The 14,869-nt window shown below is 37.5% G+C and overlaps 1 protein-coding gene across 1 annotated transcript in view; it reads right to left on the bottom strand.

Annotated features, from left to right (window-relative positions):
• Positions 1–14,869, bottom strand: part of PTPRR (protein tyrosine phosphatase receptor type R) — a 237,516-nt gene that overhangs the window by 204,899 nt on the left and 17,748 nt on the right. The window contains exon 2 of the mRNA XM_045184745.2: positions 5,577–5,866. Coding sequence (XP_045040680.2) covers positions 5,577–5,866 — 290 coding nt within the window. The remainder of the gene's footprint in view (positions 1–5,576; positions 5,867–14,869) is intronic.

Below are 14,869 nucleotides of genomic sequence, written 5' to 3'. Positions count from 1 at the left end.
CTCTCTCTCTGTCCTTACATGCTCTGGGGGAAGCTTTGTTGTGAGTAGCTCTGTGGAGATATCCATGTTTGAGGAACTGAAGCTTCCAGCTCATAGCCATGTGAGTGAGCTTGGAGGCGAATCCTTCAGCTCAGTCAAGTATTCAGACTTTGACAGCTTGACTTCAGGAACACCTGAGGCAGAACTACACAACTAAACTGCTCCCAAATTCCTGCCCTTTATCAACTATGTGACATAATGCATATTTCTTGTTTTAAGCTGCTAAATGTTGAGGTAATGTGTCATGTAATCACAGATAACTAACACACAGAACAAATACCCAATCACGAAGTTGGTAAGGTCTGTAGGCAAAGCGCCATTTTCAAGGAGAACAGAAGTTTCTATACTATCACTACGTTTATTTGAAAATTGAAGAAAAAATGTGATTGTTTTAACAAATGGACTGCCATATCAGGACATGGCAGAGATTTTTCTCCCGGGCTCTTACACTCATTCCCTCTAGGAACTTGGGACAAGTGTTCCAGACTGGATGGGAAGACATGCAGGTCACACCCTACATTACAGTACACTGTATCTTACGTACATTTAGCATTTTTGATTTGGTATTTACTATGATTCTGAATACCTGTGACACATAATAATTCATAATTTCCCCAAAGCCTGCATGTGAATCACACTTTCTGTGAGTTATGCACCTGCTTCCCCTGTAGCTCAGCCCATTCCTCTTGTTCCCATCCCACATGCAGTTACCATAAAGAAGTATACAAGTTACAGTGCTTTTTGCAAATTTTAGACATTCTAGCAACATAATGTCCTGGGTCCAACAGATTGCACTAAATCAGGGTCCTTCTCGTTGGCAAACAGTTTAGATGTCAGGACATAGCCCGAACACCTTAATTTTCTCCTATGTCGGAATGAATTTGCCGCTCCTGGAGAACTCAGAGTATGATTTGTGTCACTCATTTTGTACAAGAATCAAACTCCTGAAGCTAAGTTGTAAGTCCTCATTTTTTGAAGGGGCTATTGTGTCTTGAAAACCGAAGCCTTAATACTCTGCTTTATGGAACATGCCCTTCCCCATGTTCTCTCAATGACAGAGGCTTGGCGGCATCTCTCTCCAGCTGACTCCAGCAGCACATTAATTCTACAGGGAAGGAAGGGTCACAAAGGGGCCTGGACCAGGGCAGAGAGGCACAAAAAATTCCATGAAAAAACAAACAAACAAACAAAAAACCCAAATACTGTGCTTTAGGTTACCTTTAGCTGCTATCTGGCATCTGCCCTTCCTTTGCTTGTTAGTAATGCCACGATTTTTATTCAGGTGACCTCTCCTACTATATACAGCTTGTGGGTGTTTAGGGATGATCTAGGGGTGAGGCATGATGTTTAGGTTTTAGATAATAAGCCTACTTTTATCACTTGGCCACAAATTATTCAAGGATGAAGTGAGTACTTCACTTAGATTGGTCTAGTCATAGGAATGTCCAGTATATTATTGAGACTTGTGAAAGCGTCAGTTTTTCCCATTGAATATGAGCCCACAAAGATGAAACTCCAGGACTCTTAGGAAAACAAGTTGAGATGAAGAAGACAGAACCAGTATGAGAATGAAGTCGCCCCAGAGGAAGCAGAACTGGAAGATCGATCCTTATTGATTATTCAAGCCCTTGATCCAATCATACCTATAGTTAGATATAGTACAGCAATGTTGTTACTTGAGCCACAAAATTTTCTCTAGTTTGGATTAGATTTCTTGTCACTTGTAAAAAAAGTACTCCTAACTAATAAGTCTTTCCTGACGTAGCAGAATTCTAGTGGATGCTACGCAGATTAACCCCACCCTTTGAAACATTCACCACGCAAATACAAAATTATAATTAAACCAATTTCTCTATTGAAAAAATGTCCAACAATTACTTATATACATGACACAATGCACTAAATAAGACAAAATTTACTTACCGTGGCAAGGCAATGAGAAGGCTGGACTTTCAAAGCCCTTCAAATCACAGCTAGGAATTATCTGTTTCCCTGTAAGATGAAACTTAAAAGTTGGTCAACAGCAGAACCAAGCTGAGGTTCAAGGTGTGACTACCAGAGTTCAGGATGTAACTGAAAATCAGAGTTATTCAAAGTTTTTGGCTTTAATAGTCATCTAAATCAACTACCCAATAAAAATATTTGCAAAAAAAGTTCTGTGTTAAAAAACAAGAGAATGTCTGTCCATGTGCTGATCTGGGCGAGTGGTGAGCAAGACAAGAAGCTTTTGGACTCTAGGAATCTCACAGAGACCAGGTCTCCAGGAGACCTTCAGCCTCCTGGAAACTCCCCGTCACACTCTATGTGCTCACAGACGTCTTTCCATTGCCCTAAGAACTGATGCCATACCATCTCCCTTCTCTTCCCCACTTTCCTTCCTACTCCCTCCCCCTTCCTTCCCTCTCTCCTTTCCCCACCCCCTTCTCTTTCCTTCCTCTCCTCCTCTTCCTCATATTCCTTCTCCTCCTTCTTCCTTCTCTTTATTTTATTTTCCTTTCCTCAATTCCATCCTCTGGAGTAAACCATTTATATTCCACCATTTATATTTCAAAGTCTTCTTAATCCCCAGTTTTCTCATATTTTTCCCAGATTGAAATATTCTTCATTTAACAATCGGTACTGATCTCGCTGAACTGGAAAGACCTGCAGCTGCTTCCATGGTACCATTTTCACTGACCATCCTGGGTTCCCTCCTTCCTGATGTGGTGGCCGTGTGCCCTGATGAGTATCTGGGGGGTCCAGTTAGAAGAGCTATGAAATTTCCAGCACACATTTGGTGAAAGCCATTGTTGTTGTCGTTTTGACTTCTACCATAGCACTGACCTTGAAGACATTCACCTTCCTTCTACACTGAATTTGTACAAAAATCTTATTAACAGCTTGTTAATTAAGCTTCTGGAGCACAATTAACATTCTTTGGGATAAACATTTTAACTATGCTGTCCTCTCCTTGGAGTAAATAAACTACAGATTTTCCTGATTATAAAAGAAAGAAATAAAAGGAAAAAATTCATGTGTGCACAAATGCTCTTATTCAATGCTTTGTGGAAGTGATTAGGAATCAGGAAAGGAAGAGGGACATATGCATCTTTCATGTCCTGGTTAAATATCTCGTTCTAAAACTCACTGTCTTAATGATGTCAGAAATGAGAGAGAGAGAGAGAGAGAGAGAAAGAGAGAAGGAAAAAAGTTATCTCCCCTCTGAGCTAGGAAGGTTTAGAAATTACATATATATTTTGGAGGTTGGAAATGGCTTTTTATTGTAGCTGGGAGAAATTCCAATAATTTGCCTAATTTAGGAAATTATGCTTATTAACATTGCTCATTTTTATACAAAGTAATCCAAAAAATAATTTTTGGTACCATTGCAATATTCCTCAAGCAAAATAGTTTTTCTGTGATATATATATATAAAACACATACTATAAAACACGCACACTCTAGTCACACAAGCATACATTAGTTACTCCACCAACATCATTTATTCACCAGAATATGTCCCTTTCATCATCTGTACTCCATTACTAAATGTCTTTTCTCAATAGATTAACCTTCAAACCAAGTGATCCTTGACTGAATATTGACCCTCTGTTTTTTTGAGTAAGCTGAACATTATCGATTTATTTCAAAATAATCCTACTTCCCAGGTTTTCCTACTAAATCACCATGTGCATCAGTAATGCAAGCGGACTACAGGAAACATTAGCACTAGCAGTTGCAAACTATCAAAGTCACAAATGGTTAGAGCCTAGATCAAGAGAGGTTAAGGAAGGCTAATGCAGTAAAGCAGCCTATTGCCTCTCTGTAATCATCACCCAAAAGAAAAAGTCCAGCTTTTTCATGACTCTCCAAACCACAAACAAGCTAAAAGTGAAATGACATGCCAGAATTCCTTACTGATGCCTTTTATCCTCCATAATATTAAAAGGACTAGACAGTACACGGCATTATAAGATAGAATAAGCCTCTTGAACTATAATTCACAGTGACTTTAAGAGTTGATGACTATGGGTATATGATGTTACTAGAGGAAATATCTCCCATGAGCCCCAGCATTACCACAGGCATATCCAGGTACAGCGACATCATTAACATCATTTATCTTCACTGAATACACGGCTTTCACCTTCAGAACATCTGTTACTCATGTAAATGCAGAGAATTTGTTCAAATATTTCTAAAGGCAAATGACCCACATATTTTCTCTTAACAGCTCATCTTGTGTTCTCAATTTATGTTATTTATTGAATTACTGACATTCCCCCCCAAGACATTTCTCAAGCAAAAGCAGAGCCATTTCATTTGCCGCTATTTCTAGATGCCTCAAATAAAGACTGGATCACAGTAAACATTCAATGTATGCTAACTGAACACATCAATAAGTGAACCTTTGATTCTCAATACTAGGTAATGTACCTATATGTAGCAGATAAAAAAAAAATTAAGAAGAGGGAAAAAAGCTTGTTAAATGTCATTACATTTGGTGCATACATTGCCAAAATGCAAACATGGCTTCATTGAATTATTATGGCCTTAAAAGTCAACATATTTGATTATATTTGGGGGCATAAATGTAATAACAACCATTTAGTTATTGATTCGTAGCTTTTTGTGGAGCCTCCTATTGTGGCTTTAAACTTGAAAGGGATGATCAATAGTCTAAATAGTGTATCAGCTTCAGCATGTATTGAAACTACGATATCTCCACACACTGGGAACCTCTGGCCTGGATTACACACCCTAAGAACACAAGCAATGGGACCTCTGCACCACCTTGACTAGTAAGAGCAATGTTTGTTCAGTGATATTAGGAATATTATCCATTCATTCCTCCCAAGCCCTTTTATTGACTCCAGTGACAGAAAACCGCCCTCCACCTAATACACGTCTTCCCTCTCAGTGGGCTCTTCATTTCTTACAATTTCAGTCAAGTGCACAGACGATCTTTAATAAGTATTACTTATTTATATAAAAAGATTAAAGCATATTTGCTTAGAAGAGATTTTCACAGAAGAAAGGAGGCTCAGTGCAGGATATATGCTATACTTGTAAGGCCTTCCTAAAGCAAATTTTAATTCAAATATTTATTAAGCACCTAGTCTGCACCATGCACCATGCTGCGCACAGAGAATACAGACAAGGTTTCTTTCTTTTTTAAGTTGATTTTTAGAGATAGAGGGAAAGAGAGAGAGACACACACACACTGATTTGTTGTTCCACTTATCTGTGCACTCATTGGTTCATTCTTGTATGTGCCCTGACCAGGAATCGAACCTACAACCTTGGCCTATCAAGACAATAGTCTAACTGAGTTACCTGGCCAGGGGCAGGCAAAATTTTTTATTTCATGGGCTCCTCAAATTCAAAGGTAAGCCAAAAGACAATAATCAAGTAACAAAAAGAAAATATTAGGGAATGAAAAGTGCTGTGGTAAAAAAAAATATCACTGAAATCCAAAGATAACTATTCATCATTAGGTGTTTTTTCAACATCGACCACAGATGAAAGCATCAGCATCAGTCAAGTGCAGTACTTACTATCACAATTACATTTGCTTCTGGGATTGGAAGGTTTTCCACTTCGGGATCTTGACCAGCCACAGCCAACAGATTGAGAGATGAATCATACGCAGGTCTAGGAAATGCTGAATTAACACTTGGGTGGTGTTTACTTATTTGAGCTTCAGAAGAGGAATGTTTATACATCTTTCGTGGAGCTATATCCAGGCTCTTCTCAATGTCTTGTGAATGGTGATAAAGGAATGCTGGCTTCCCACTCTTCTTATGATGAAGTGCCAAAAAGTGATCATTATTTCCTGAAAAGCATCCTGCAAGGGGAAGAAACAGAAACAAAAATCAAAGACCCTATTTAGTAGGATGAGTAGAACTATCTGATATTGAGAGTTGTTCATTCAAAGCCTTAAAGAGGCTTTAAGACTTGTGAAGTGCTCAGATTAGTCTCCATTGTTTTCCCTGCTTTGTCATCCCCAACAAATAGAACACACTGATGAGATGGCGGCACCACAGAAGTGGGTGTAGTTAGAAAAAGTCCTACTTATCAGATATTTTAATACCTCTTTTAGTCAGGAATTTCTTCCTTTATCTAAACCCACAGTTTTAACACCCTGTTGGGTGTCCTTCTGTTCCCGTCTGTCCTATCTGTTCAAATGACAACCATTTATATCATATTTAAGCTTTCCTGCCTTTAATCAATAGCATTTCATATAATTCTTATTTAATACTTATTTTATTTGGGTTATATTATAATTATGTGTGTGTGTGTATATATACATTTTATTTATGTATATACATATATATATACATAAATAAAATGCTTCTAGAGTATTTTAAGCTCACTGAGGGCAGAAATCTGAGCACACTCACTGTGGTAGCATCTTCTAGTTCTACAACAATACCCATTCTCTCCTTTTTACTTATTAATATGGTCATCCAGATAAAGCAATACATTCACCTTTATTTCTTCTATTAGGTAACTATCCATTGGATTGAATAATTCTTTCTCCTATTTGTCATTGACCACAGGAAGAAATAGATAACATATGCATGTTAGTGAAAAAATTATCACTAATTCAAACAACAGTTAGAAAAGCAAACATATGATCTTTTATATAACATAATAAGCAGGATGAGCATATCACAATGTAGTAATGCCCCCAACATAGTGCCTAGCAACTGTAGGTACCCCAGATTTTCCCTTGATAGGCTTATGGCAACAAAAAGCTATACAAATATTGTTCACAGAAAATTACTCTCCTGGCAGAATCTCAGACAGACTGAATTGTGTGGCTCTATGACACAGGTCATTCTTCCCTTGCACACCCACCAGAGCAGAACCTTCCCTTCATACAGCCAAATCTTGGTCTGCTTGTTTCTGATAAACTCTGCTAGCCTCAGCCTGATGACTCCCTGAGACCCTGTCCCAACACAAAGGTGTACGAGCACCCAGTGGGTGGCAGCTTGACTTGGTATACCTGGGGACATTTGCTAAGTGGCTTCAGACCCAGCGCTGGCACCAGGTTAGAACCTGTATCAATCTGGTGCACTCTGCTTGCTCCTACCTAGTGACTCACTGTGACCCCACCTCATGCTACGTGAGCACAGCCAGAGGCTCTTTTAGTGACCAAGCCTAATAGGCAGCCAGTGGTAGAGGAAGGTTAGGTGAATTTGGTGTACCTTGGGACTTTTGTTGACCTGCCCCTAGGCCCAGCACTGGTAAAAGCCAGCTTTGGTGCACAGCTTGGTTTTCCCTACACACATCCAGGCTCAGCAGAGGAAGCCACAACTATGGATCACTTATAACTACAATCAGGTTGCCCAGGACCAGTCACATGGAGCATCTGATACTGGTCTACACTAGATCCTCTCCCCAAAGGCCCAGACCAATAAGCTCAGTGGCCAGCTTCAGACAACATCAGAGCAGGATCCAATTAGCTTCATAAGCTGAATATCCAAAGGGAGAGCTCTTCAGGCACCAGATCCTGCTGAGGCAAATTCTGCCTCACGTGGTCAGCACCTGTACAGCAGCTTGCAGGCTATGTTTGGGGTTGAGCTTCACCGTCAGTCAGCCTGAGGATCAATCTCACACGTGAATGGGCCAATAGCAAACTAGACTCAATTACAACCCAAAAGCCCACATAACCCACACAAGGAATATTCCTGGAGCACCCAGAACAAGTGATCGAGAAGACTGCACCACTGGACCCTATGGTCCCTTACTACATTAGGTCACCTGACAAAAATAGGAGTCATAGCAGATTGTTTCTCTCTAATACACAGAAACAAATGCAAAGAGACAGTCAAAATGGGGAGACAAGAAACATCCACCAAATGAAAGAAGAGAGAAAATCTTCAGAAAAAGAGCTAAATGAAATGGAGGCAAGCAATTTATCAGATACAGAATTCAAAAATATGGTTATAAGACTGTAGTTAGTGAAAAAGAACATAGAAACCATTGAGAATAACCAGTTAGAAATGAAGAATACAGTATTGGAAATAAGAATGCACTAGAAGGAATAAGTAGTAGGTTGGATGATGCAGAGGATCAAATCAGTGATTTGGAGAAAAGGTAGAAAAAAAACATGCAATCAGAGCAGCAAAAAGAAAAAAGAATTAACAAAAATTATGATAGTTTAGAGGACCTTTGGGATAATATGAAGCATAACAATATCTGCATGATAAGGATACCAGAAGGATAAGAGAGAAAGCAAGGGATCAAGAATATATTTGGAGACATCATTAATGAAAACTTCCAAAACCTGGTGAAGGAGAAAGACACACAAGTTCAGGAAGTGCAAGAGTTGCAGAAAAGGTGACCCCCAAAGAGGCCCACACCATAATTAAAATGGCAAAGGGTAAAGACAAAGAGAGAATCTTAAAAGCAACAAGATAAAAGCAGTTAGCTAAGAACAGGGGAGTTCCCATTACAATGTCACCTGATTTCTCAACAGAAACATTTCAGGCCAGAAGGAATTGTCATAAAATATCCAAAGTTATGAAAACCAAGGACCTACAGTGAAGACTACTTTACTCAGCAAGGCTATCATTTAAAATTGAAGGAGAAATAGAGAGCTTTCCAGAGAAGAAAAAGCTAGAAGAGGTTGCCATCAAATTGTATTACAAAAATGCTAAGGGTCTTCTTTAAGAAGGAGGAGGAGGAGGAGGAATAGGAACAGAGGAACATAGTTAAAAGAATAAAATGGCAATAAATACATACCTATCAATAATCACATTAAATGTAAATGGCTTAAATGCTCCAGTCAAACGATAGGGTAGCAGAATGGATAAGCAGAATGGATAAGGAAACAAGACCCATATATACAAGGTCATCCAGAAAGTATCCAGCCATGTAATATGAAATATAGAGATATTTATTGAAGAAGACACAAGATAAAAGAAACACTATACATAGGACAATGATGCCTCAGTGCCCTTCAAAGTAGGCACCTTGGGACCTCACACAGTTCTCCCAATTGCCATCAGCTGCCCCTTCATATTTTCCTGAATCTCATCAGTGGTCTGAAATCTCTCCCCTGTCAAAGGGATTTTAGTTTTGTGGAAAGCCAGAAGTTTCTGGGTGCCATATCTGGGCTGTAGGAGGGCTGAGTCACCTGGGTGATTTCATGTTTTATTAAAAATCTCTGCATGAGACGTGATGCATGAGCAGGTATGTTGTTCTAATGAAACTGCCAACCACCAGTGACCCATAGCTACCACCTTATGAATCATCTGAATAGTTTCCACAGAAGAATGTTCAAGCTTAACACAAAATTTGATGCAGATTCATTGTTCTACTCACTCAGTCATTTGAATGGGATGGCCACACAGTACACATGCTCGGTCAACAGCCTCTATTGACCCCACTAACTAGTACAGTGAAGTCATCATTGTTCACTCATGCATATTCCAGTCCACTGTACTTGGCTACCAGGTTACATTGATGTTGTACAAATCATTCTTGTTATAGTAACACTGGCTGGACTTTTTCCAGGCAGGTTATATGCTGTCTATAAAAGATTCACCTCAGAATGAAAGATACACACAGACTAAAAGTAAAGATATGGAAATAGATCTTTCATTCATATGGGAGGAAAAAAAGAGACAAAGAAGGACACCACATAATGATGAAAAGAACAATCTAAAAAGGACTTAACCCTTGCAAACATTTTTGCACCCAACATAGGAGCACCTAAATATGTAAAGCAAATCTTGATGGACATAAAGGGAGAGATTCACAGCAATACAGTCATAGTAGGGAATTTTAACACACCATTGCCATCAATAGATAGATCTTTCAAAAATAAAATCAACAAGGGACTGATGGCCTTATACGACACTCTAGGTCAGATGGATTTAATTGATGTCTTCAGAGCATTTCACCCCAAAGCAACAGAATATACATTCTCTTCAAGTGCACATGGAACATTTTTTAGGACTGATCACATGTTAGGACATGAAATAAGTTTCAATAAACTTAATAAGATTGAAATCATAACAAGCATCTTCTCAACCATAATGGTATAAAACTAGAAATCAATCACAATAAAAAAACTGAAAAACACACAAAGACATGGAGGCTAAATAACATGTTAATAAAGAATGAATAGGTTAACAACAGGATCAAGGAAGAAATCAAAAAATATTTTGAAACAAATGAACATGAGAACACAACAACCCAAGATGTATGGTACCCAGCAAAAGCAGTCCTAGACCTGTCTCAGGAAACAAGAAACATCTCAAATAAACTAACTTTACACTTACAGGATTGAAAAAGAACAACCAACAAAGCCCAAAGTGATTAGAAGGAAGGAAATAATACGGATCAGAGCAGAAATAAACAAAATAGAGTCTAAAAATATATAAAAGATCAGTGAAACTAAGAGGTGGTTCTTTGAAAAGATAAACAAGATTAACACCCTTTAATGAGACTCATCAAAAAAAAAAAGAGAGAGAGAGAGGGCCCACTTAAATAAAGTCAGAAATGAAACAGGAGAAGTAACAACTGACACCACAGAAAAACAAAGATTGTAAGAAAATATTATGAACAACTACATGAAACAAATTGGACAATCTGTAAAAAAAAATGAATAAATTCCTAGATAATGCCATCTTCTAAAACTAAATCAGGAAGAATAAGAGATTCTGAACAGACAGATTACAACTAATGAAACAGAGGCAGTAGTCAAAAAACTTCCAACAAGCAAAAGTCCGAGACTGGATGGCTTCATGGGTGAGTTTTCCCAAACAATCAAAGAAAAACTAATACTTCTTCCTCTCAAAGTATTCCAAAAAATTTCAGAGGAGGGAAGACTCCCAAGCTCATTTTACAAGGCCAGCATTATTTTAATTCTGAAACGAGATAAAGACACTACAAAAAAAGAAAATTATAGGCCAAAATCCCTGATGAACATAGATGCTAAAATCCTCAACAAAATAGCAAGCCAGACCTAGTAACACATGAAAAAGATCATACACCATGATCAAGTATGAATTATTCCAGAGATGCAAGGTTGGTGTAATATATGCAAATCAATAAATGTGATACATGACATAAACAGAATGAAGGATAAAAATCACATGATCATATTAATGCATGCAGAAAAAGCATTTGATAAAATCAAGCACCCATTTATGATAAAAAAAAACAACTTTCAGCAAAAAGGGGATAAAAGGAATATAGTTCAATATAATAAAGGCCATGTATGACAAACCCACAGCCAACATCATACTCAATGGGCAAAAAAATGTGTTTCTCTTAAGACTGGGAACAAGACAAGGAGGTCTGTTTTCATACTCTTATTCAACATAGTACTAGAAGTCCTAGCCATAGCAATCAGACAAGAAGAAGAAATAAAATATGTTTAAATTGGAAAAGAAGAAGTAAAGCTGTCATTATTTGCAGATTACAGGGAATTCTATATAGAGAACCCTAAAGATTCCACTAAGAAATCACTAGAACTGATAAATTCAGTAAAGTAGCAGGATACAAAATTAGTTTCAGAAATCACTTACATTTTTATACACCAATAATGAACTATCAGAGAGAGAAACTAAGAAAACAATCCCATTCACAAGTGCATTACAAAACAATAAACTACCTAAGAATCAATTTAACCAAGGATGTAAAAGACCTATACTCAGAAAATTATAAGACAATGAACAAAGAAACTGAGGAAGACGCAAATAAATGGAAGCATATACTGTGTTCAAGGATAGGAAGAATTGACAACATTAAAGCAATGATGTTAATCTCAAAAGTAATCTACAGATTCAATGTAATTTCTATCAAGATACCAATGGTGTATTTCATAGAACTAGGACGAATATTCCAAAAACTTAAATGGAACCACAAAAGACCCCCAATAACCATAGCAATCTTGAGAAAGAAGAACAAAGTTGGATATCAAACTATGATACAAGGCCATAGTAATCAAAAGAGCAAGGAACTGCCATAAAAGCAGACACATAGATCAATGAAACAAAATAGAAAGCCCAGAAACAAATCCATGCCTTTATAGTCAATTCGTATTTGACACAGGAGGCAAAAACATACAATGAAGTAAAAGATAAACTATTCAATAAATGATATTAGGAAAATTTGACAGATAGATGCAAAAAAATGAACCTAGACCACCTTTTACAACACACACACAAGAATAAACTCAAAGTGAATTAAAGACTTAAATGTTGGCTTTAAAACTTTAAAAATCCTAGAAGAAAACACAGGCAGTGAGACTTTGGGCATTTCCCATAGCAATATTTTTTTCTAAAATATCACCTCAGGCAAGGAAAACAAAATAAAACAAAAAAACAAATGGGACTACATCAAACTAAAAAGTTTTTGAACAGCAAAGCAAAACAACAAAATGAAAAGACAACCCAATGAATTGGAGGAACATATTCACTGATATATCTGATGAGGGCTTAATATCCAAAATTTATAAGGAATTTATAAAAGTCAACACCAAAAAACCAAATAATCCAATTAAGAAATGGGCAAAGGATCCCTGCCTGGTATGGTTCAATGGTTGAGTGCTGGCCTGTGAATCAAGGGGTCACCGGTTCAATTCCTGGTCTAGGGCACATGCCTGTGTTGTGGGCCTGGACCCCAGTGGGGGGCTCATGAGAGGCAACCATACATTGATGTTTCTCTCCCTCTCTTCCTCCCTTCCTTCTCCTCTCTAAAAAATAAATAAACAAATGTAATCTTAAAAAAAAAAAAGAAATGGGCAAGGGACCTGAATAAACACTTTTCCAAAGATGATATGCAGATGATCAACACACATATGAAAGGATACTCAACATCACTAATCATCAGAGAAATGCAAATTAAAACCACAATGACATATCTCCTCACATCTGTCAGAATGTCTATCATCAATAAATCAACAAACAAGTGTTACTGAGTGTGTAGAGAAAGGGGAACCCTCATGCACTGTTGGTGGGAATGCAGGTTGGTGTGGCCACTGCGGGGAAAGCAGTATGGAGTTACTTTACAAAATTAAAACCAGGACTGCCTTATGACCCAGTGATTCCACTTCTGGGAATATATCCAAAGAAACCCAAAACACTAATGTGAAAGAATACATGCGCCTCTATGTTCATTGCAGCATCATTTACAAAAGCCAAGATTTGGAAGCAGCCCGAGTGCCCATTGGTAGATGGATGAATAGAAAAGCTGTGGTACACTTGCACAATGGAATAGTATTCAGGTGTAAAAAAAGAAGGAAGTCTTACCTTTTTGCAGCAAAATGGATGGACCTGTACCATATCATGCTAAGTGAAATACGCCGGTCAGAAAGACTCGTATGATATGATTTCACTTATATGTGGAATCTAATGAACTAAATAAACTAACAAAGTGGAGACAGAATCATGGATACAGAGAACAGGCTGACAGCTGTCAGAGGGGAGGGGCTTAGGGGGTGGGTGAGAAGGATGAAGGGATTAGACAATGAAAAAAAAAGACTCATGGACACAGACAACTGTATGGTAAATACCAGTGGGAAAGGGGGTGGGGGAGGGTCAAAGAGGGTAAAAGGGGGATAAATGGAGAATGAAGGAGGCTTGACTTGGGGTGGTAAACACACATCACAATATACAGATTGGAGAACTGTATACCTGAAACCTATATAATTTTATTAAGCAATGTCACCCCAATAACTTCTATTAAAAATGTGTTAAATACTTGAATACTCTATCAAAGACAATACATACATGGCAAATAATCACATAACATTTTCCCAATCCTATTATCCAGTAAAGAAATGCCTATTATAATTATTACATGATGCCACTATAAACTTCTAAGAATTGGTAAAATAAAAAAATGATCACAATATGCAGTGCTGGAGAGGCTCTAGAGCAACAGAAAGTCATACCTTGCTGGTGGGAATGCAAAATGGCAAAAGCACTATGGGAAATAGTTTGGAAGTTTCTTATAAAGTTAAAAATATACTTATCGTATGACCCAGCAATTTTATTTCTGTATACTTACCACAGAGAAATACAAGCTTATACTCTCACAAAAATTGTTTCCCCAAATGGAAACAACTCAAATGTCCTTCAGTAAGTGAATGGGTAAACAAACTGTGATACATCTATACAATGGAATAATACTCGTCAATAAAAAGGAATGAGCTATCAGTCCACATTATCAACTTGGATGAATCTCAAAGGCATTAGACTGAATGAAATAAGACAGTTAAAAAGCCACATACTATATGATTGCATTTATATGTTATTCTCGGAAAGATCAAAACTATAGTGATGCAGGATAGAGAAATGGTTATTAGGGGTTAGGGTCTAGGGGATGGTGAGATACTGTGAAGGAGTTTTTTTCTAGTCACCAAACTTTTCTGTATTGTGGTAGTAGTTATATAAATCTATACATATTAAAATTCATTGAACTACACAACAAAAAAGTCAATAGATTATATTATATTATGTTTTATAAGGTATTTTTTCACTCAGAAATATATCAAAGCATCTTTTCTCATCACTTAATGTAAATATCATTAAAAATGGTTGATAAACTTACATAAAATAGGTTCAGTGTGTGTGTGTGTGTGTGTGTGTGTGTAAGAAAGCTAGGACTAATCGGTTTGAGGAGTGAGTGGGAGATAAAGGAGAAAACATATATGAACAACTCTTGTAACAAGTTTGGCTGTGATAAGAGAGTGACAGTGTGTCATCAGGGTGGGAAGGTAGGGCTGAGGGAATTGTTCTTTCTTTCAAGATAGGAGAGATTTGAGTATATTTAACCAACAAAAAGAAGAAGATGTCTGAGAAGGAGTGGTTAAAAACAGAGGGGA

This window comes from Desmodus rotundus, chromosome 3 (genome assembly GCF_022682495.2).
Source record: "Desmodus rotundus isolate HL8 chromosome 3, HLdesRot8A.1, whole genome shotgun sequence".
NCBI classification, from domain to species: Eukaryota; Metazoa; Chordata; class Mammalia; order Chiroptera; family Phyllostomidae; genus Desmodus; species Desmodus rotundus.
This window is presented reverse-complemented; position numbering and strand designations above follow the sequence as displayed.